Source organism: Schistocerca americana, chromosome X, assembly GCF_021461395.2.
Source record: "Schistocerca americana isolate TAMUIC-IGC-003095 chromosome X, iqSchAmer2.1, whole genome shotgun sequence".
Lineage (NCBI taxonomy): Eukaryota > Metazoa > Arthropoda > Insecta > Orthoptera > Acrididae > Schistocerca > Schistocerca americana.
In genome coordinates, this window is record NC_060130.1 from 220,628,003 (window position 1) to 220,648,906 (window position 20,904).

The following is a 20,904-nucleotide window of genomic DNA, read 5'->3' on the forward strand; positions in this document are numbered from 1 at the left end:
TGTCGATCTTCTCGGGGGGTGGTCTCGATGGTACAACGTGACCCATATCGTCCTGTTCTACGGCCTTGCAGGCCGCGGTGGCCAAGCGGTCCTAGGCGCTTCAGTCCGGAACCGCGCGACTGCTACGGTCGCAGGTTCGAATCCTGCCTCGGGTATGGATGTGTGTGTGTGTTGTCCTTAGGTAAGTTAGGTTTGAGTAGTTCTAAGTTCTAGGGGAATGATGACCTCAGATGTTGAGTCCCATAGTGGTCAGAGCCATTTGAACATTTGAAGTTCCACTTCCGCTAGTGCCTCATCTCCTTTCCTCCAGGGGTTCTAGTCCCACAAGGTCTGCAGGAGAATTTCTGTGAAGTTTGGAAGGTAGAAGATGAGGTACTGACGGAAGTAGAGTTGTCGGTGCGGGTCGTGGGTCGTGCACGTATAGCTCAATCATTGGAGCACTTCCCTGCGAAAGGTGAAGGTTCCCGTTTCGTGTCCCATTCAGGTACAAAGTTCTAATCTGTCAGGGAGATTCGAGTTTCATCCATGATTTTTAAACCAAGTTTTAATGATTAAATTTTTACCGGTGCAAAATTCTGCCAGATGACTACCTGTCTCATTCTTCTCTCCCAGTCCATGTTCTACTACTATTTCCCTTCTCGTCCATTTCCTAATATCAAATTCCAGTCCCCAATCACAATTAAATTTTCGTCTGCCTTAACTAATTGAGTAATTTATTTTCTCTCATCATACATTCCCTCAATCTCTTCGTCATCTGTGGAACTAGTAGGCATATAATCTTGTACTACTGTTTTGGGTGTTGGATTTCTGTCTATCTTGGTTATTATGGTGGGCTCAGTATTCTGTTCGTTTCTGTTTCTGTATGCATTGTTAGACCTACTCCGCCGGCCGTTGTGACCGAGCGGTTCTAGGCACTTCAGTCGGGAACCGCGCTGCTGGTGCGGTCGCAGGTTCGAATCCAGCCTCGGTCATGGATGTGTGTGATGTCCTTAGGTTAGTTCGGTTTAAGTAGTTCTAAGTCTAGGGGACTGATGACCTCACATGTTAAGTCCCATAGCGCTTAGAGCCATTTGAACCATTTGAACCTACTCCTGCATCACTCCTGTTCATTTTGAGTTGAAAACCCTGTACTCACCTGTCCAGGAGTCCCGTTCTTCCTGTCATCGCACTTCACTAATTCCCAGTGCATTTAACTTCAACCAGTCAACTCCCCTTCATAATTGTTCTACACTACGTCTGTGATTTTCGCCGTGATGATATAGCGGCTCCCGCCTCGGAGATCCAGAGTTCAAACCCTGGACAGGTGGTGGTGGGCGAATTTTTCTTTGTGCCAATTCCTTCAGTACAGACAGGTCCACTCAGCCTGCTGTCAAATGAGTACTGGTGGCACCGTTCGTGGGGGTAAAAGGCGACCGGGGCGATGGACCCTCCACAATCCTCCTCCTGGTGTGTAACTGGGAAGAAAGGCTGCGCTCTACCTTTAGTCAGGCCAATAGTCCGGTCATGAGCTTGCGCCTCCGACTTTATTTACCTTTACCTAACTGCGGAAGGGATTAACATTCCACGCACAGACTCGTAGAAAGCGAGATTCGTGTCTCCTGATATTCTCCGGAGTAATACTCATCCAGAGATCTAAATGTGGTATATTTTATCTCCGGAATATTTTACCCAGAAAGATGTAATCATCATTAAGCCATACAGTAGAGCTTCATGCCCTTGGGAAAAATAAACCTATAGTTTCCTCTTGCTTTCAGTCGTTCGTAGTCCCAACATAGCAAGGAATTTGTCAGTTGATGTTACAAGGCCATGCCATCAAATCATCCGGACCGTTGCCCTGGAACTGGAAAGGCTGTTGCCCCTCTCCAGAAATGATATGTTTGTCTAGTCTCTCCATAAGTACCCTTCAGATGCGGTTGCACTACAGTACGGCTGCATGTATCGCAGAAGCGCGCAAGACACCATACCTTGAGAGGGTCCATGGTTCGTGGGGGTCATACCTCCTTAAAATCATCCACAGTGTATTTGTATTACTTTTGGAGCGACTATAGAAAGCAGGTGGGTCCCCTGCTGTTGGAGTCGGTCAGGTTGCCTGCTTCTGTTGTAAGTGCATGCGAGCACTAGATCTTGTCTGCATTGGAGAGGGATGGTCTTGACAACTTGAATTAGCTTTTACGTTGTTTCCCTAAGTAACTTAATGTGAATCTAGGAATATTTCCTTTAAAAAGTGCATGGTCCATAACCGTCCACATCTTTATCAAATCCCAACGTTTGCTTTGCCTCTTATGAGTTCATAGGTGGAATCATACTTCCTTCACTGGTATTTGAACTGTCGTATGTGGATACCTGAAAGGAGTAAAGATAGTGTCATTAACCCCATGAGATCGTATTTAAGTACCCTACTGGTTGCTGTGAAATCGTATTTAATACAGATCAACTCGGATGATTGCTGGGTATGGTAGAATTGAAAACCACTCTTTGCACTAACATGAACTTTCGCTTCTTTTTCCTCTTCAGTAGCACACAAAACAGCTTTTCGAGACTCTTTTCCATCTTAGTTAGGGGTATGTGCATAAATAAGTGAGACCATGTTTTCGCTTGAAGACTCTTAGAGATGATATCAGCTGATGGTCGCATGCGCATGTTATTTCCTCTGTTTTGTCTTACAGAGCCTCCAGTATCTACAAAGACGTTATGGACGCCATTATCATCAGCTCAGAACTATATTCAGTTTGGACTACTGTTTGCGGCACTTCAGAAGCTGAATCACCGAAAGACAAATGACTTCTTTCATTATCACTGCTGAAAACACTGTCAACAAGCTTTTGTAAGCCTTCTTCATCATCATCACGAATGGCTCTTTTCACCATGTTAGTTGTTTATAATATCGGCTACTACGTGGCACACATGGCCTTTGCTTCTTTTTGGAGTACATTTAAAAGCTATGCATTAGCTAGAAATTGAACTCCCAGGGTTTATGTAGCATTTGGGATCTGAACTCGTCTTAGAATTTAAATGCCATATCAAATTCATGCGACTTCAGCTCGTCATTTGACGGGACTGGGCTACAATTTTTAACGAAATTAAGAGGCATACAGGGTGAGTCAGGTGGAAAGGTACATGCTTTGAGGGGTAATACTGCTGGTGATTCTGAACAAAAATCTTCAAATGAACATATTCCCTTTTTTTCATCGTATCCAACATACAACTGTTTGAAAATCACATGCGTCAGTCGCATATCCTTCTTCACCAGCGTTAACAGGTAAATATATTTTACTCTATTAGATTACTGTTTGTGGGGTTGGCTTAAGAGCGAAGTCTGCAAGCCCAGAGCGCACACAAAGGAGGAATTTCTCGCTCTTATTTTACATGATGTGCTCAAGTAAAGGGCCGTACGAGTGAGCTCGGATCAGCAACACAGCAGTTGTCTACAAGAGCTGCAAAATGAGTTGCAGTTGACAGTGAAATTTTTTAACTACTCTTGTTAGGAAACGTACGCAATTAAACAAAACATTACATCACAGTGTTTCATTTACTATCACCTGAAGTTCTCCTGCTCCGCGTTGTTCTCATTACTTTACCAGGAAACTGTTGAGAGCAGTACATTTGTTCACATGACGTTTTCTGTTCGGAATCACTAATACTATCACCTCTCAAAGCGTGTAGCTACCTTTCCTCCTCACTCACCCTGTAAAACTGTAAACCCGAATTTCAGTACCGTCCGTTTACCTGTAGACCATAACAGAGATCAAACATTCCACTATGCAATCATAGTACGAGGCTTTCAGAAGAACAAGTAAACTGCAAAAATTACTGCTTCACCAAAAAATGGACCTTAAACTGGAATAAAGAGACAGAGAGTATGACCAATCTTCTAGCATGAAACTGCGCTATTCCTCAGATGTCGGAGTTAATTCACATGCGAGGGAAAAGGACGTGTCAACGAATAAAACAATTTTTATTGAACGTAATTTAATTTTAATGCTAGATTTATAAGAACAACGGGATCACGTCTTTTACTAGAAAAAAATTGGATTTTATTACAAAAACCTTTAAAGGAGATATATATAGTGTACTGCAGTCAGAGAATACATGTGTTTCGACATACATTGGCATCGCACGTGCAAATGAGCAGTTTTTGAAGCACGCATGGCGTGTCGTTGCAAGGGACAAGCCTGCGCCTCAGGCCGGGCAGCACAATCATTATGTTTATGTTGCGTCACGGCAACTATCACGCAGCCATCGCAGGTATGGCCGCAGCACGCACACACGTGGCTACTCACCACACCGCCGTGCTTAGTCGCGTGTTGTGTAGCCGGCAGCGATTGCGGCTTCTGGTAAGTTCTGTCTCGGCGACGCTGCCGGAGCCCACTATTTCTAGATTAGTAAAATAAATTTTTTTGAAAACCTCGCCTTAATCAGTCTAACACTGTTTTCAACTCCTTACGAAGACAGTTTGAAATGTTTCCAGAACGGATCCTGCTCTCTGTAACGGGTTGTGCGCTCTTTCCAAACTTCCTGACAAGTTTAAACTGTGTGCCGCACCGGAGTTGCAACACAGAACCCTGCCTTTCGCAGGTAATATCCTTGCTAACTCAGCTATCCAAGTACGGCTCACGTTGTTACCTTAAAAAGTAAAAGATTCGGGCTGGAAACAATCCCCTAGGTGATGGGTAGCCATTTCTCCCTTATGTTCTTACTTCCAGGAATGCTAATGTATTACTTGTGAGTGTGTGTGTGTGTGGTGGGGGGGGGGGGGAGGGGGGGTGATAAGTCGCGTCTGCATAGCTCAGTAGGTAAAAACATTGCCCGCAAAAGATAATGTACCTAGTTCGAATCCCAGACCGGAACACAGTTTTAATCTGTCGAGAAGTTTCGGTCTGAAGTGTTCTTCGAGGAACAATGCACACAACATTGCCTCCTGAGAGGCGATTTCACCCGCTAGAAGAGCCTCAAAATCACAACGTTTGACAATTCCCAGAGAACAGATGAACACTACGTCAGTTTCGAAGGTCAACTGAAACGGGGGAAACGATGTAGTTCTCATACAGTAGAAGATACAATGGGCATTGTGCCTTTTTGACCGTGCTACAGATTCTTCATTTGTGTGGCCTTATTGTTGTTAGCTGCTTTATAATTATTGAAGATATTTTAAATCCGTTTCTGAAACTATAAATAAATGTATGTCTGTCACCAAATATGTTTCGTTTTATCGTAGGAAAACCCAGTCAGTGGCGGTATTTTATGCCCGGTTGTCGTTCGCTTCGGGAAACACCGTCTGTTTGCACGTTTATAAAGTATTCCTTCGTTTGGCACTGTTAATTCTAGCCTAGTGCGAGACCGTTTTGCAGTGCTACGTATTTATTGGCTGAAACGCAACATAAAGCAGCACTACTACTCTTGGCTTGAATCTTTCAAAAATGTAAAAGCGTTCAAAGATACAAACACTGAGTCTGCGATACAATGGATCAGATAGTAAACACTGCACCATTTGGACATAACCTCCCTTTCTAGCACAACCGTACTATTTCCAGGGTCCACGGGTAAAATAACAATATTCAGCCCCATTCCCATTAGGTGCTTTACGACGGGCGTTCAATAAGTAGTGTAACAATTCTTTTCCTGCGCACAGGTTGGTTCTGTTCAGGATTCCAGTACACCATACGTGTAATTCTCCACTCTTTTTGCTACAAAACCCTAGTTATCAACATAATCTCCGTTCAATGCGATGGCCTTACACCACCTTACTGGGAGGGCCTGTATGCCCGCATGATACCACTCTGCTGGTCGACGGCAGAGCCAATGCTTTGCTCCGTCAATTAATTTTATATGATCATTCCACTTCAAATCGTTCCGTACGCATACTACCAGATATTTTGCAGAAGTAACTGCTACCAGTGTTTGTTCCGCTATCATATAATCATACAATAAAGGATCCTTCTTTCTATGTATTCGCTATACATTACATTTGTTTATGTTAAGGGTCAATTGCCACTCCCTGCACCAAGTGCCTAATCGCTGGAGATCTTCCTGCATTTCGCTGCAATTTTCTAATGCTACAACTTCTCTGTATACTACAGCATCGTCCGCGAAAAGCCGCATGGAACTTCCGACACTATCTACGAGGTCGTTTATATATATTGTGAAAAGCAATGGTCCCATAAAACTCCCCTGTGGCATGGCAGAGGTTACTTTAACGTCTGTAGACGTCTCTCCATTGAGAACAACATACTGTGTTCTGTTTGCTAAAAACTCTTCAATCCAGCAACATAGCTAGTATGATATTCCGTAGGCTCTTACTTTGTTTATCAGGCGATAGTGCGGAACTGTACCGAACGCCTTCCGGAAGTCAAGGGAAATGGCATCTACCTGGGAGCTTGTATCTAATATTTTCTGGGTCTCATGAACAAATAAAGCGAGTTGGGTCTCACACGATCGCTGTATCCGGAATCCATGATGATTCCTACAGAGTAGATTCTAGGTCTCTAGTAATGACATGATATTCGAGCAAAAAACATTTTCTAAAATTCTACAACAGATCGATGTCAGAGATATAGGCCTATAGTTTTGCGCATCTGCTCGACGACCCTTCTTGAAAACTGGAACTACCTGTGCTCTTTTCCAATCATTTCGAACCTGCTGTTCCTCTAGAGACTTGCCGTACATGGCTGTTAGAAGGGGGCTAGTTCTTTCGCGTACTCTGTGTAGAATCGAATTGGTATCCCGTCAGGTCCAGTGGACTTTCCTCTGTTGAGTGATTCCAGTTGCTTTTCTATTCCTTGGATACTTATTTCGATGTCAGCCATTTTTTCGTTTGTGCGAGGACTTAGAGAAGGGACTGCAGTGCGGTCTTCCTCTGTGAAACAGCTTTGGAAAAAGGTGTTTAGTATTTCAGCTTTACGCATGTCATCCTCTGTTTCAATGTCATTATCATCCCAGAGTGTCTGGATAAGCTTTTTTGATCCACTTACTGATTTACCGTAAGACCAGCACTTCCTAGGATTTTCTGTCAAGTCGGTACGCCAGCCGGGGTGGCCGAGCGGTTCTAGGCGCTACAGTCTGGAACCGCGCGACTGCTACGGTCGTAGGTTCGCATCCTGCCTCGGGCATGGATGTGTGTGATGTCCTTAGGTTAGTTAGGTTTAAGTAGTTCTAAGTTCTAGGGGACTGATGACCTCAGATGTTAAGTCCCATAGTGCTCAGAGCCATTTGAACCAAGTCGGTACATAGAATTTTACTTTCGAATTCACTGAACGCTTCACGCATAGCCCTCCTTACGCTAACTTTGACATCGTTTAGCTTCTGTTTGAGAGGTTTTGGCTGCCTTTAAATTTGCAGTGCAGCTCTCTTTGCTTTCGCAGTAGTTTCCTAACTTTGTTGTTGAACCACGGTGGGTTTTTCCGTCCCTCACAGTTTTACTCGGCACGCATCTGTCTAAAACGCATTTTACGATTGCCTTGAACTTTACCCATAAACACCCAACATTGTCAGTGTCGGAACAGAAACTTTCTTTTTGATCTGTTAGGTAGTCTGAAATCTGCCTCCTGTTACTCTTGCTAAACAGATAACCCTTCCTCTCTCGTTATATATTCCTATTTACTCCCATATTCAGGGATGCTGCAACGGCCTTATGATCACTGATTCTCTGTTCTGCGCTTACAGAGTCGAAAAGTTCGGGTCTGTTTGTTATCAGTAGGTCCAAGATGGTTCCTTTGAAAGGAAACGGCGTTCTTCCTTCCCTAATCCGATGAGACCGATGACCTCGGTGTTTGGTCGCCTCCCACAAAACAACCCAGCAACCCAAGCCCCAATGAATATCTTCCATTCTGTGGTTTTCCGCCAAAAGAAAAGCAATGACAGCTCTCTGTCTACAACACGCTTCCGTTACTGACGCCATTTTGAAGGCTACGTATAGCGTCGCCACCTATTGAAACTTCATGAAACTACAGGAGGGGAAGCGGGAATATTCTACGATGTCCCATAACAAATTCCGCAGGAACACAACACGCAAACACGTGCAATACTAATATACACAATAATGTTTACTCGCTTCATAGACAGACGGAGACTCGATTCTCCTCCCAAACGGTAACTGATGGCTGTATTGACGAGGTGGTCATCCAGACACAGAATAAAAACAAAATAGCTTAGAAGTAATGAGCTAATGCCTATGATTATCGACTCTACCACAGGGGGGACAAATACTAACGAAAAAGAAGGAAATTACAACTTATGACAAAATTTTACACAGCGAGCAAAAAAAAAAAAAAAAAAAAAAAAAAAAAAAAAAAAAGTTACATCACTTCTGTGTAGACGTAAAGAATCAATGCACACAAGAAAACATACAAATAAATCTACACGCTTCACAATGTGAAAACCAAAAGATAATTTAAGAACGTTCGGTTCTCGGTGTGTAAGTAAGAGTATTCAGAATATCTCCCGTCGGATCCAGTGATGATATAAAGTTCGGAGCATTTAAAAAGCCCTGAAATGTGCAGTGAACACAATTAGAAATAAGAAAACTCAGGTTGCCAGGTGTGTCGCTACACTGGCTAAGGAAATGAACTGAGCAGCACGTCAGTCTCCTCAGATTCCAACTCTTAGCTTGGTCATTTTTCGTTTTACAGTAGTTTAATATGTGATTGCAGTGTTCAGTATATCTACACATAACACTGAAATTGTAAGTGTCGTTTGTAGGTGCGGAGACGACACTCAGCATTTCATAATGGAAATAGCTACAAAGCCAAGAAGAAGTACCTACGATCTTCTCAAGACGAGTTGGACGTACCAAACACGACAGTTCTTCGATAAAAGCACTCTTCATGGGGTACGTTACATTAACGAAGAAGGACGACCTTTCTGTGAAAGGTAAGTACCTCACCAATTTTCGCACTTGCGCCTTTACTACATGTCTATAACCACTGTACGCATGCTTTATCCATGTAAAATTGCTTCAGAATCCATGTGACTGACTGTAACTTACTACACTAGCACTTTTTCTGGAAAATGGTAGTCTTTTCTTTTTCAGGTAAAATGTGTTTATAGCAAACCATTATAGACGGAAAGAATTTTGACTCTGCAGCTGAGTTTGCACTGATATGAAACTTTCCAGCAGATTGAGACTGTGTGCCAGATAGGGTCTCGAACCTGAAAAATAATCCCCAGACTGTGACTAAGACATGTCTCCGTAATATCCTTTCTTCCAGAAGTGATAGTTTAGCGAGTTTCGTAGGAAAACGTCTGTGAATTTTGGACGACAGGAGACGAGGTAATGGCAGAAGTAAAAATGTGAGAAGGGGCTGTGAGTCATATTCGGATAGCTAAGTAGGTAGATCACTTGCTCGCGAAGGGCAAAGTTCCTGGGTTAGAGTCGTGGTCCGACACACAGTTTTAATCAGCCAGGACGTTTCGTTATCACGGACTTAGCGGTTAACCCTTAGTAGGACTGAATTTTCTGTAAACTGGGGGGCAGCGAAGCCATCTTCTGAATTTTCGAAACGAAAATTGAACTAAATTCGTAAGTTTGAATACTTCTCTGAAACTAAAAACTTTTTGCCTAGAACTTTTTTGATATTTGACTCGATTCGACCATACAATCAAAACAATACTGAAACTTTGAATGAACGTAAGGAGCGAAACCGCGAGACCACCGCGGCCGGCTTAAGGAAAGGATTTCCTATTCCAAACAAATGCGTTGACTTTAGCTGCCTACGCGGTTCAAATTAGTATCTAATACTAAAGATTTTCTGTAGGGAGCACATTGCGCTCATGTTGGAGCGATCTAGATGCTTGTAAAACAATAAACTGGTAGCCAAGATCGCAGGAATTCTTTTTATTCCATGATTACCGGTTTCGGCAAAACTAAAGCCGCCATCATCTGATCTTGGACACATATAGGTTACAACATCAAGTCAAACAATGGTGATATTAATAGTTGCCTATAACACGCACGCCTTACAAAATTGTCGTAAGTAGCACACAGGCGTCCAAGAGAGATGAGATTATAAATGTTAAGTGTCTCCATCACATACAAGCGGACGAAGTAGTTGTACTTAGCTTGCGCTTCTATGTGATGGCGACACCTAACATTCATAATCTCATCTCTCTTGGGCGCCTATGTGCTACTTACGACAATTTTGTAAGGCCTGCGTGTTATAGGCAACTATTAATATCACCATTGTTTGCCTTGATGTTGTAAACTGTATGTGTCCTAAGATCCGATGACGGTGGCTTTAGTTTTGCCAAAACCGGTAATAATGGAATAAAACGAATTCCTACGATCTTCCCTACCAGTTTATTATTTTCTATCCCCAATAAATTCTGGTCAGTTGTAAGGTGCATCCTGAAGTAAATTTCTACTCAACCTTTCTAGTTTTTTGCCACCATAATATAAACAGTCCAAGGAAACGTCACTGAAGTGGTTTGCTTCTTTTCAATATCTTAAAACTAGCTGACCCGGATGCTTTCAAGTCGTCTCCTTCCACTCTTTCGTAAAACGCTTTGATTCTTCTCATTTTTGACAGCTAACTGACCCGGATGCTTTCAAGTTGTCTCCTTCCACTGTTGCATACAGAGACCCTTTTCACCTCAATTTCGTCCCCATTCCATTAATTTATCTCGGATTCCAAGATCCCAGATAAAAACTTATACCACATGATTCATTCGCAGTTGTTACTGAAAACGTGTAGAACTGGCTAAACTCTTCCTCTGCTCGGCATAATCTTCCCTGAGAAATGTTGGAGCCTACTAGCCGCACCGAGCGAGGTGGCGTAGTGGTTAGACACTGGACTCGCATTCGAGAGGACGACGGTTCAATCCCGCGTCCGGCCATCCTGATTTAGGTTTTCCCTGATTTCCCTAAATCGCTCCAGGCAAATGCCGGGACGGTTCCTTTCAAAGGGCACGGCCGACATCCTTCCCCGTCCTTCCCTAATCCGATGAGACCGATGACCTCGCTGTCTGGTCTCCTTCCCCAAACCAACCAACCAACCTACTAGCTGCAAAACCCAAGTGTTGGGGTTCTTTGGCTGTGACTGAAATCTTTTCTCGACCCTGAGCTAAACCCACTTAGCTGTGTGTGTGTGTGTGTGTGTGTGTTCCCTAAATCCTTGGACTTGTTTATCTACCACACAATGCCGGTCTGAACACCAACGTGCACATGGGCTCAACTACTCTCTCGATCCGCGACGGCATGCAAACACGCACATTCTCTTTCAAACTCACCTGTGAAGAAACCACGCCACTCTTCGCCGCCTCTATACTGACTATTCGCTCACAAATACACCAATGCACTGTTTTGTTTAGTTCTCTCATCATCTCCTCGAATGAGACATTACAACTAATGTACGCAGTTGTTGGCCGCTTTATAAGAAATTTATGAAGACAGATATTAGTAAACAGATTTTGCGAATGTGCTTCTGACTGGAAGCTAACATATGCTAGCTTGATCTGGAAGTACTGCCGAATATGGGCCCTGGGCCATGACTTATATCAAACACACGAAAGTTACTACAGGCGTCAATATGGACGGCAACATTTGGAGCGACGATACAGTTACCAGACCGAAATGGCTCTCCGTAAATAAGTTCACAACAATTCGCCAGTAGCACGGTCACAATAAGTACAAATAAGATCCAAGAACATGAACTGGGCAGCGCAAATTTCGTTGTCAGTAATGCAGTACGGCGGATAACTTGAGTGAGTGGTGTGAACATCAATGAGTACCGAGTGAATTGCTCGGAGGCTATTTGATCTTAAGGTAGTAATACTCCCACTGGGCGTAATATATCTCTGATTCACTTATAAACTGTGTGCAAATGTTATAAGACGGTATTGTTTTTAAATGTGTGTGTCAGTCCCTAAAGCGTATCTTCAGGCTTATCTTGGGTGTTTTGTGAACAGAATTTGATGATTCTTGGCATAATGAGTTTATAAGGTTGTGGAGAGAATAATTTGTTTTAGCATGAAATTTGATGAGTTTCTGTGGGCGCAACGGTAGTTTTGCGGTTGTCTAAACCTTGATTGACGTGCGTGTCGGGATTATTTCAGTCATCATTGATGATTTATTCGGAAAGCTTTGTTTCGGAAAGTCTGTAGACTATTCCGTGACAGACAGGCGTCATTGAATGAGCGCATGCCGGCTGTTGTGGCTGAGCGGTTCTAGGCGCATCAGTCTGGAACCACGCGACCGCTACGGCCACAGGTTCAAATCCTGCCTCGGGCATGGATGTGTGTGGTGTCCTTATGTTAGTTAGGTTTAAGTAGTTCTAAGTTCTAGGGGACTGATGACCTCAGAAGTTAAGTCCCATAGTGCTCAGAACCATTTTTTTGACTGAGCGCGTCATGAAACACCATATGGTCAGTTTTGCTACGTTTGATAGTTCATCACTTTTAAAGATCGGGTAAAACAGTAAAATGTGCCAAAACCTTTGTTGACCATACTGGTTATGTGCGATTACCAAGTCAATGTCTTACAGTTATGAGGGTGAGGTATTTGGCTGTTTCATACAACGTCAAGTCGTTGCCTTCAGTAGTGAGTTGGCCGTTTGGATGCTTGAGCTTGGTAATGAACAGAAATTGGTGATTTTATCCATTAGTCTCTGGAGGTGCCTAACATTATAATTTAGATTGCGACAGAATTTAAGTAACGCCATACCAGCAACTTACAGGGCAGTTCCCTCTGCTGGCTGATTGGATATGCCTCTCATGCAGATAGAGTACAGCACGAGTCCAGAACCAAACCATGCGGCAACCTAGCCATAATCGGTTTTAGTTGTTGCAATGTCTGAAAGAAGTGCTCAGGCCGCGGTGGCCGCTTTTAATGTAAGTATGGCATCACAGGGCACGAGAACCGTACGTGATGTGTCGTAACCCGCCGTGCCTGCTGCCAGGGGACTTTTCTACCTCTGGCCAGATATCAATCTCCCTGTTTGACGCTATGCATTAGTACTTTCATTTCAATTTAATCGTTTGCTCACATATTTATGAGAGCTAGGCTCGAATATTCTAATTTTGTAGTTCAACTTCCTGCTGCGGTAAACCTACTTCAGTTCTGTGTATTGACAACGTTAAGTTGTCTTTGACAGCAGTTGCAGTACTTGATTTATCCGAAGCACCTAATTGTTTTACCTGATGCCACTTATAGAGACTCTTTCACGTGCCTATTTAGTTACACCTGGTAGTGAAATATGCGTAGCGAGTTGGTTAGCTGTTTGTGGATGAGGTGGGGGTTGGCAGCTGACAGTAAACAGCGAGAAGCTCCACTGGCAACGACTGTTTGCTTTCAGGCTGCTGCTGCCAAAAGCTATAGCTGTTCTTGGATCTCTGTGGCGACTCATGGGATCTCTGACGGCTTTGCTCCTTCCAGGGCGCTTGATTTTACAGGTTAGTCTTCACCCAAAGGTGAATGATGAACAGTGATGGGATCGAAAATCTCTGGGCGTACGACAAGTGTGGACAGAAACCACAAGGCTACCTCTGTACACCATAATAGCGGTTATGTGGTATTGGCTGATGCCGATACGTTGTCTGTATCACCAGCAGTCATTTCCTCTTTAGGAACTGGGGCCAATCTTCTTCTTCCTGCAAGAGAGCGGGACTGTACTTTGTAGGGACTTCCAATGTCAAGATGAAGTAAGAGCCATTCAGGGAAATATCAGACAGATCGGCAAAGAAGACCACATGTTTGCTGGAGGGTCTCGTGCAAAATATGAAGGAGATTGCCGGCGACTACCGAAGGCCAGCTGCAAATCACCAAGCGATGGGGCGCAGTGATGGGACAGCGAACTCTTGTTCGGTGTAACGGCAGTTCAGATCCCAGTCTAGCCACCCAGATTTAAGTTCCCGTGGTTTCCATAAAATCTTAAATGCAAATGCCGGGATAGTTCCTGTGACAAGAACACGGCCGATTTCCTGCCCCATCCTTCTCCTACGAGATTGTGCTTCCTCTCTAACGGCCTCGATGTCTACGAAACGTTAAACCTTAATCTTTCCTTCTTCAGCAGAATGCGCTACAGATGTCGAGAAGAATATTGACTTGCAGCTGCTGCCCCAAGTCGTGAAGATGACTTCCTTCTCTTGTGACCACAGTCCCCAAACACCGACAGTGGGTTCTGGTTTAGAACTGAGAACAAAACATTCATCAGAGGTTTTATCGACACTCCGACGATCTCAGACTTGCGTTATCGAGTGTATAATTGCAGGGTCCCCTCTCTATAGAACAGTCACGCACTACACTCCAGACGATGTATTACGGCAGCAGTGTACGTGTGACGTACACACTACGTGTTTGAAGTTATAAAAAGCTGTCTGCAGGACCTATCATCGGTTTGGTGTAATATCCCAAAACACCAAGAACGGGTTACTTGTATGTGTCATACAGGATGGTGCACGTCCTTTAAAGTCAGAAAAATCAAATTGTGTCTTACTATTAGTTAAATGATGAAACCCTCAGATTAAGGTCCAAGAATTACTGTCACATGTTAACAGTAGTGCTCTGCGCATACTAAGAGAAGTAGAGAGTTTGTTGAAACGTTGGAACTACATAGGCCCACCTTGGTGCAATAACTATGTTGAAAAGTTGCTGAAAACTCAGGGAGAACTGATTAGAACATTCGAAAGATATCGATTCAAACTTAACAAACAAACCAATCATAAGGACAACTGTGCGAGAAACATTTAATGAATTCGAAGATTAGGTCTATCTTACCAGCTGTCAATAATGCTAAGTTCTGTCTCTTCAGATTGCTTCACCAAAGAAGTCCGCAATACAGTTCCTACTTTCTGTCGTTGCAGACATGCAAAAATGACAAATATAGAGAGGAGTGACAGCGGAATTAAAAAGCAACTGACTGTTTTTATTAGAAGAAAGGCTCTTGACCTGTCAAACTCCCAGGTCGTGGGAATCTTTTCGAAACAAGTACACTCAAGGGCGACGTCATGTAGCAATACCTTCTCCTACTCCTCCTTTACCTTTTCCTTTGTGCTATCCTACCGACCATCGAACGAATCTTTTATAATCCCTGCAGCATGTTTCCTTCTGCCTTGTGGAGCTACCATTTCCTCTATCCTCCATACTCTCTTTAAAGACCCACATTTCTGTGTGAGAGCTTTTGGCACTCGTGTGGGGCTCAACAAATGACGAAGGTTGTTAACGTGTGTGGCGCTAGAGTTTCAACTGTTGCCACGTTGTGTGCCCAGTCGATGTCTCAGCACAAAGGTGGAGAGACTGCGTAGCACCTTTCAGAGCTGCCTTCCGTGTATGTTAAGGCTCGAGTTTCTCCTGCATTATAATTTGCTCGTCGTCTGCATTCACGATAATGCACAGTTCCGTCCTTATGACGTCTTCATCCTGATCATTCCGAAAGCAAGTGTGAAAATAGTGGATACTTTTTACTTTTTTACACTAAATTTTTCGCTCTAGAATAAAATTACGAAACTTCTGTTCTATGAAATGTGTAACGTTCCTAGTAATTTAGTCACGTGTATAATATTAATTACAGAAATTCGCGAAGTAGGATAACTTTCTCACGTTTTCATCGTCAATTAGTAGTCTCACGCGGTGCAAAATTCACTGAAATTAAATTACATAAAATACTAAAGTAGGAAAGGCAGGTTTGAGTTGACCTTTACGTCGGAGTCATTAGAAGTGACAAAATAGCGTAAATCGAAACAACTGGATGAAGGAGTCCGCTGTGGCCTTTCCTAGTAATCCTCTCGACGTCCACCTCAACCGAGTCACAAAAAGTTATGCAGAATGACCTGACGGTAACCTGAACCCATCGCTTCTCGAATTAATGTCATGTGGTGTTCTCTGTTCAAATTGTAGTCACAGTGCACAGAGAAATAATTGGAGGGGGAGGAGATTAGTTTTTAACGTCCCGTCGACAACAAGGTCATTAGAGACGGAGCACAAGCTCGGATTAGGGAAGGATGGGGAAGGAAATCGGCCGTGCCCTTTCAAAGGAACCATCCAGGCATTTGCCTGGAGTGATTTAGGGAAATCGCGGAAAACCTAATTCAGGAGACAGGAAGCGGGTTTGAATCGTCGTACTCCCGAATGCGAGCCCAGTGTGCTAACCACTGCCGGCCGGTGTGGCCGTGCGGTTAAAGGCGCTTCAGTCTGGAACCGCGTGACCGCTGCGGTCGCAGGTTCGAATCCTGCCTCGGGCATGGATGTGTGTGATGTCCTTAGGTTAGTTAGGTTTAATTAGTTCTAAGTTCTAGGCGACTAATGACCTCAGAAGTTAAGTCGCATAGTGCTCAGAGCCATTTGAACCATTTTTGCTAACCACTACACCTCGTTCGGTAATGTTTCCCAGTATAAAACTAAACTACATTAAATTTCCTTCAAAAAAGCTACGATTCTTTTTTGCTCTAGGACTAATAGTTTCCACAGGACATATGAAAATTGCAGATAATTAAAAACATTGTTCTGATGGTACAAAATTAATGTTTATCTTTAAATGAAGTGGGTGAAAATCGAATATTAAATGTTTGTATCACATCTAAGTGCAGTACAGCCTTATTAAGGGATAAATTGTGTATCGGGGCTGTAAAAGGGTGAAGGGAGGACATGTGGAGTAGAAGCGCGAGGAAACGTAGGTCGCCGGATTGCATTTATGCACTTGCCTCCTAAGTAACTACGGAGTGTTTCATTAAGCTACGCGGGTGATCCACAGCGCGCCTTCTGAATCACAGGCGACGCAGTGCGCATACATGCCCGGGGAGTGCCTGTTTTGCACAAAATGCATTAACACAACATGGAATGCAGAGATGACTTACTAATAACACTAACGCAGTTAATGCACATGCACAGAATCAACGTAAATCTCTACACACTGTTCTACGCTGCTAGAGGAGAAATTGATTCACAGTCACCCTTTAAGGCAATGGTATCCTTTCGAGAACCGCAACTTCCCCCATGATGAGCGCTTCTCGATTTTCAGTTTACAGACAATGTGCCTCCCCAGTATTTCCAGCCCAATTCTCTTACGCGAATAGACAAAATGACTTCACTGAGATCGCGATTATACAGGGTGGTCCATTGATAGTGACCGGGCCAAATATCTCACGAAATAAGCATCAAACTCAAAAACTACAAAGAACGAAAGTCGTCTAGCTTGAAGGGGGAAACCAGATGGCGCTATGGTTGACCCGCTAGATGGCGCTGCCATAGGTCAAACGGATATCAACTGCGATTTTTAAAATAGGAACCCCAATTTTTCATTACATATTCTTCTAGTACGTAAAGAAATACGAATGTTTTAGTCGGACCACTTTTTTCGCTTTGTGATAGATGGCGCTGTAATAGTCACAAACGTATAAGTACGTGATATCACGTAACATTCCGCCAGTGAGGAAGGTATTTGCTTCGTGATAGATTACCCGTGTTACAATGGACCGTTTACCAATTGCGGAAAAGATCGATATCGTGTTGATGTATGGCTATTGTGATCAAAATGCCCAACGGGGATGTGCTATGTATGCTGCTCGGTATCCTGGACGACATCATCCACGTGTCCGCACCGTTCGCCGGATAGTTACGTTATTTAAGGAAACAGGAAGTGTTCAGCCACATGTTAAACGTCAACCAAGACCTGCAACAAATGATCCCCAAGTATGTGCTTTAGCTGCTGTTGCGGCTACTCCGCACATCTGTAGCAGACAAATTGCACGAGAATCGGGAATCTCAAAAACGTCGGTGTTGAGAATGCTACATCAACATCGATTGCACCCGTACCATATTTGCATGCACCAGAAATTGCATGGCGACGACTTTGAACGTCGTGTACATTTCTGCCACTAGGCACAAGAGAAATTGGGGGACGATGACAGATTTTTTGCACACTGTCTATTTAGCGACGAAGCGTCATTCACCAACAGCGGTAACGTAAACCGGCATAGTGTGCACTATTGGGTAAAGGAAAATCCACGATCGCTGCGACAAGTGGAACATCAGCGACCTTGGCGGGTTAATGTATGGTGCGGCATTATGGGAGGAAGGATAATTGGCCCTCATTTTATCGATGGCAATCTAAATGGTGCAATGTATGCTGATTTCCTACGTAATGTTCTACCGATGTTACTACAAGATGTTTCAATATGACAGAATGGCGATGTACTTCCAACATGATGGATGTCTGGCACAGGGCTCGCGTGCGGTTGAAGCTGTATTGAATAGCATATTTCATGATAGGTGGATTAGTCATCGAAGCACCATACTATGTCCCGCACGTTCACCGGATCTGATGTCCCCGGATTTCTTTCTGCGGAAAGTTGAAGGATATTTGCTATCGTGATCCACCGACAACGCCTGACAACATGCGTCAGCGCATTGTCAATGCATGTGCGAACATTACGGAAGGCGAACTACTCGCTATTGAGAGGAATGTCGTTACACGTATTGCCAATTGCACTGAGGTTGACGGATATCATTTTGAGCATTTATTGCATTAATGTGGCACTTACAGGTAATCACGCTGTAACAGCATGCGTTCATAGAAATGATAAGTTCACAAAGGTACATGTATCACACTGGAACAACCGAAATAAAATGTTCAAACGTACCTACGTTCTGTATATTAATTTAAAAAACCTACCTGTTACTAATTGTTCGTCTAAAATTGTGAGCCATATGTTTGTGACTATTACAGCGCCTTCTGCCGCCGAGCAGTGTGTCAGCAGTGCGTAAGTAGCAGCATTACTGCATTTACTAGGCAGTCTTTTATTTTAATAACTGTTTAAATTTTGTGTCGAATTGTTTGTGCTCTCTGCAGATTAGTTCAGGCGTTTCTTGCACAACAGTATTTAGCATGGATAGGGACTGCGACTGCTGCGTTAGGATGCAGGCTGAGTTGGCATCCCTTCGCTCCCAGCTTCAGGCAGTGTTGGCTTCGGTCACACAGCTTGAGGCTGTTGGCAATGGGCATCACTGTGGGGGTTCGGATGTGGGTTTGTCGGGGACGGCCAGCTCGTCCCACGCATCCCCCGATCGGACTATGGCTGTGGCTGCCCGGGATACTGCCTACATTGAGGCTGACCCCTCACCCATGGTAGAGTGGGAGGTCGTGTCGAGGTGTGGCAGGGGGCGAAAGACATTCTGGAGGGCTGAACGGAAGGCCTCTCCAGTCTGTCTGACAAACCGGTTCCAGGCTCTGTCTCTGGCTGATACTAATCTTCGGACAGACATGGCTGCTTGTCCTGTTCCAGAGGTTGCCCCTCAGTCTGTAAGATCCGGACGGTCGCAGAGGGTGGACTTACTGGTAGTTGGGAGCTCCAACGTCAGGCACGTAATGGGACCCCTTAGGAATATGGCTGCAATGGAGGGGAAGAAAACCAATGTGCACTCCGTGTGTATACCGGGGGGAGTCATTCCAGATGTGGAAAGGGTCCTTCCGGAAGCCATGAAGGGTACAGGGTGCACCCATCTGCAGGTGGTCGCCCATGTCGGCACCAATGATGTGTGTCGCTATGGATCAGAGGAAATCCTCTCTGGCTTCCGGCGGCTATCTGATTTGGTGAAGACTGCCAGTCCCGCTAGCCGGATGAAAGCAGAGCTCACCATGTACAGCATCGCCGACAGGACTGACAGCGGAACTTTGGTACAGAGCCGAGTGGAAGGTCTGGATCAGAGGCTGAGACGGTTCCGCGACCGTGTGGGCTGCAGATTCCTCGACTTGCGTCGTAGGGTGATGGGGTTTCGGGTGCCGCTGGATAGGTCAGGAGCCCACTACACACAACAGGCGACTACACGGGTGGCAGGGATTGTGTGGCGTGGACTGGGCAATTTTTTTTAAGTTACATGGCCTCGGGCTAGTACAGAAAGGGGAACAGCCTCAAAGGGTGCGGGGCAAAGTCAGGACATACGGGGACCAAGCAGCAATCGGTATTGTCATTGTAAACTGTCGAAGCTGCGTTGGTAAATTACCGGAACTTCAAGCGCTGATAGAAAGCACCGAAGCTGAAATATTTATTGGTACGGAAAGCTGGCTGAAGCCAGAGATAAATTCTGCCGAAATTTTTACAGAGGCACAGACGGTGCTTAGAAAGGATAGATTGCATGCAACCAGTGGTGGCGTGTTTGTCGCTGTTAGTAGTAGTTTATCCTGTAGTGAAATCGAAGTGGATAGTACCTGTGCATTATTATGGGTGGAGGTTATACTCAACAACCGAGCTAGGTTAATAATTGGCTCCTTTTACCGACCTCCCGACTCAGCAGCATTATTGGCAGAACAGCTGCTAGAAAATTTGGAATACATTTCACATAAATTTCCTCAGCATGTTACAGTATTAGGTGGAGATTTCAATTAACCAGATATAGACTGGGACACTCAGATGTTTAGGACGGGTGGTAGGGACAGAGCATCGAGTGACATTATACTGAGTGCACTATCCGAAAATTACCTCGAGCAATTAAACAGAGAAACAACTCGTGGAGATAACATCTTGGACCTACTGATAACAAACAGACCCGAACTTTTCGACTCTGTATGTACAGAACAGGGAATCAGTGATCATAAGGCCGTTGCAGCATCCCTGAATATGGTAGTTAGTAGGAATATAAAAAAAGGGAGGAAGGTTTATCTGTTTAGCAAGAGTAATAGAAGGCAGATTTCAGACTACCAAACAGATGAAAAAGAAAATTTCTGTTCCGACACTGACAATGTTGAGTGTTTATGGAAAAAGTTCAAGACAATCGTAAAATGCGTTTTAGACAGGTACGAGCCGAGTAGAACTGCGAGGGACGGGAAAAACCCACCGTGGTTCAGCAACAAAGATAGGAAACTACTGCGAAAGCAAAGAGAGCTTCACTGCAAATCTAAACGCAGCCAAAACCTCTCAGACAAACAGAAGCAAAACGATGTCAAAGTTAGCGTAAGGAGGGCTATGCGTGAAGCGTTCAGTAAA

The 20,904-nt window shown here is 44.2% G+C and overlaps 1 protein-coding gene across 1 annotated transcript in view; it reads left to right on the forward strand.

The window, feature by feature from the left end:
• Positions 1–4,294: 4,294 nt before the first annotated feature.
• Positions 4,295–20,904, forward strand: part of LOC124556462 (sodium channel protein Nach-like) — a 166,404-nt gene continuing 149,794 nt past the window's right edge. Inside the window, exons 1-2 of the mRNA XM_047130412.1 lie at positions 4,295–4,334; positions 8,695–8,865. Coding sequence (XP_046986368.1) covers positions 8,723–8,865 — 143 coding nt within the window. The 5' untranslated portion in view covers positions 4,295–4,334; positions 8,695–8,722. The remainder of the gene's footprint in view (positions 4,335–8,694; positions 8,866–20,904) is intronic.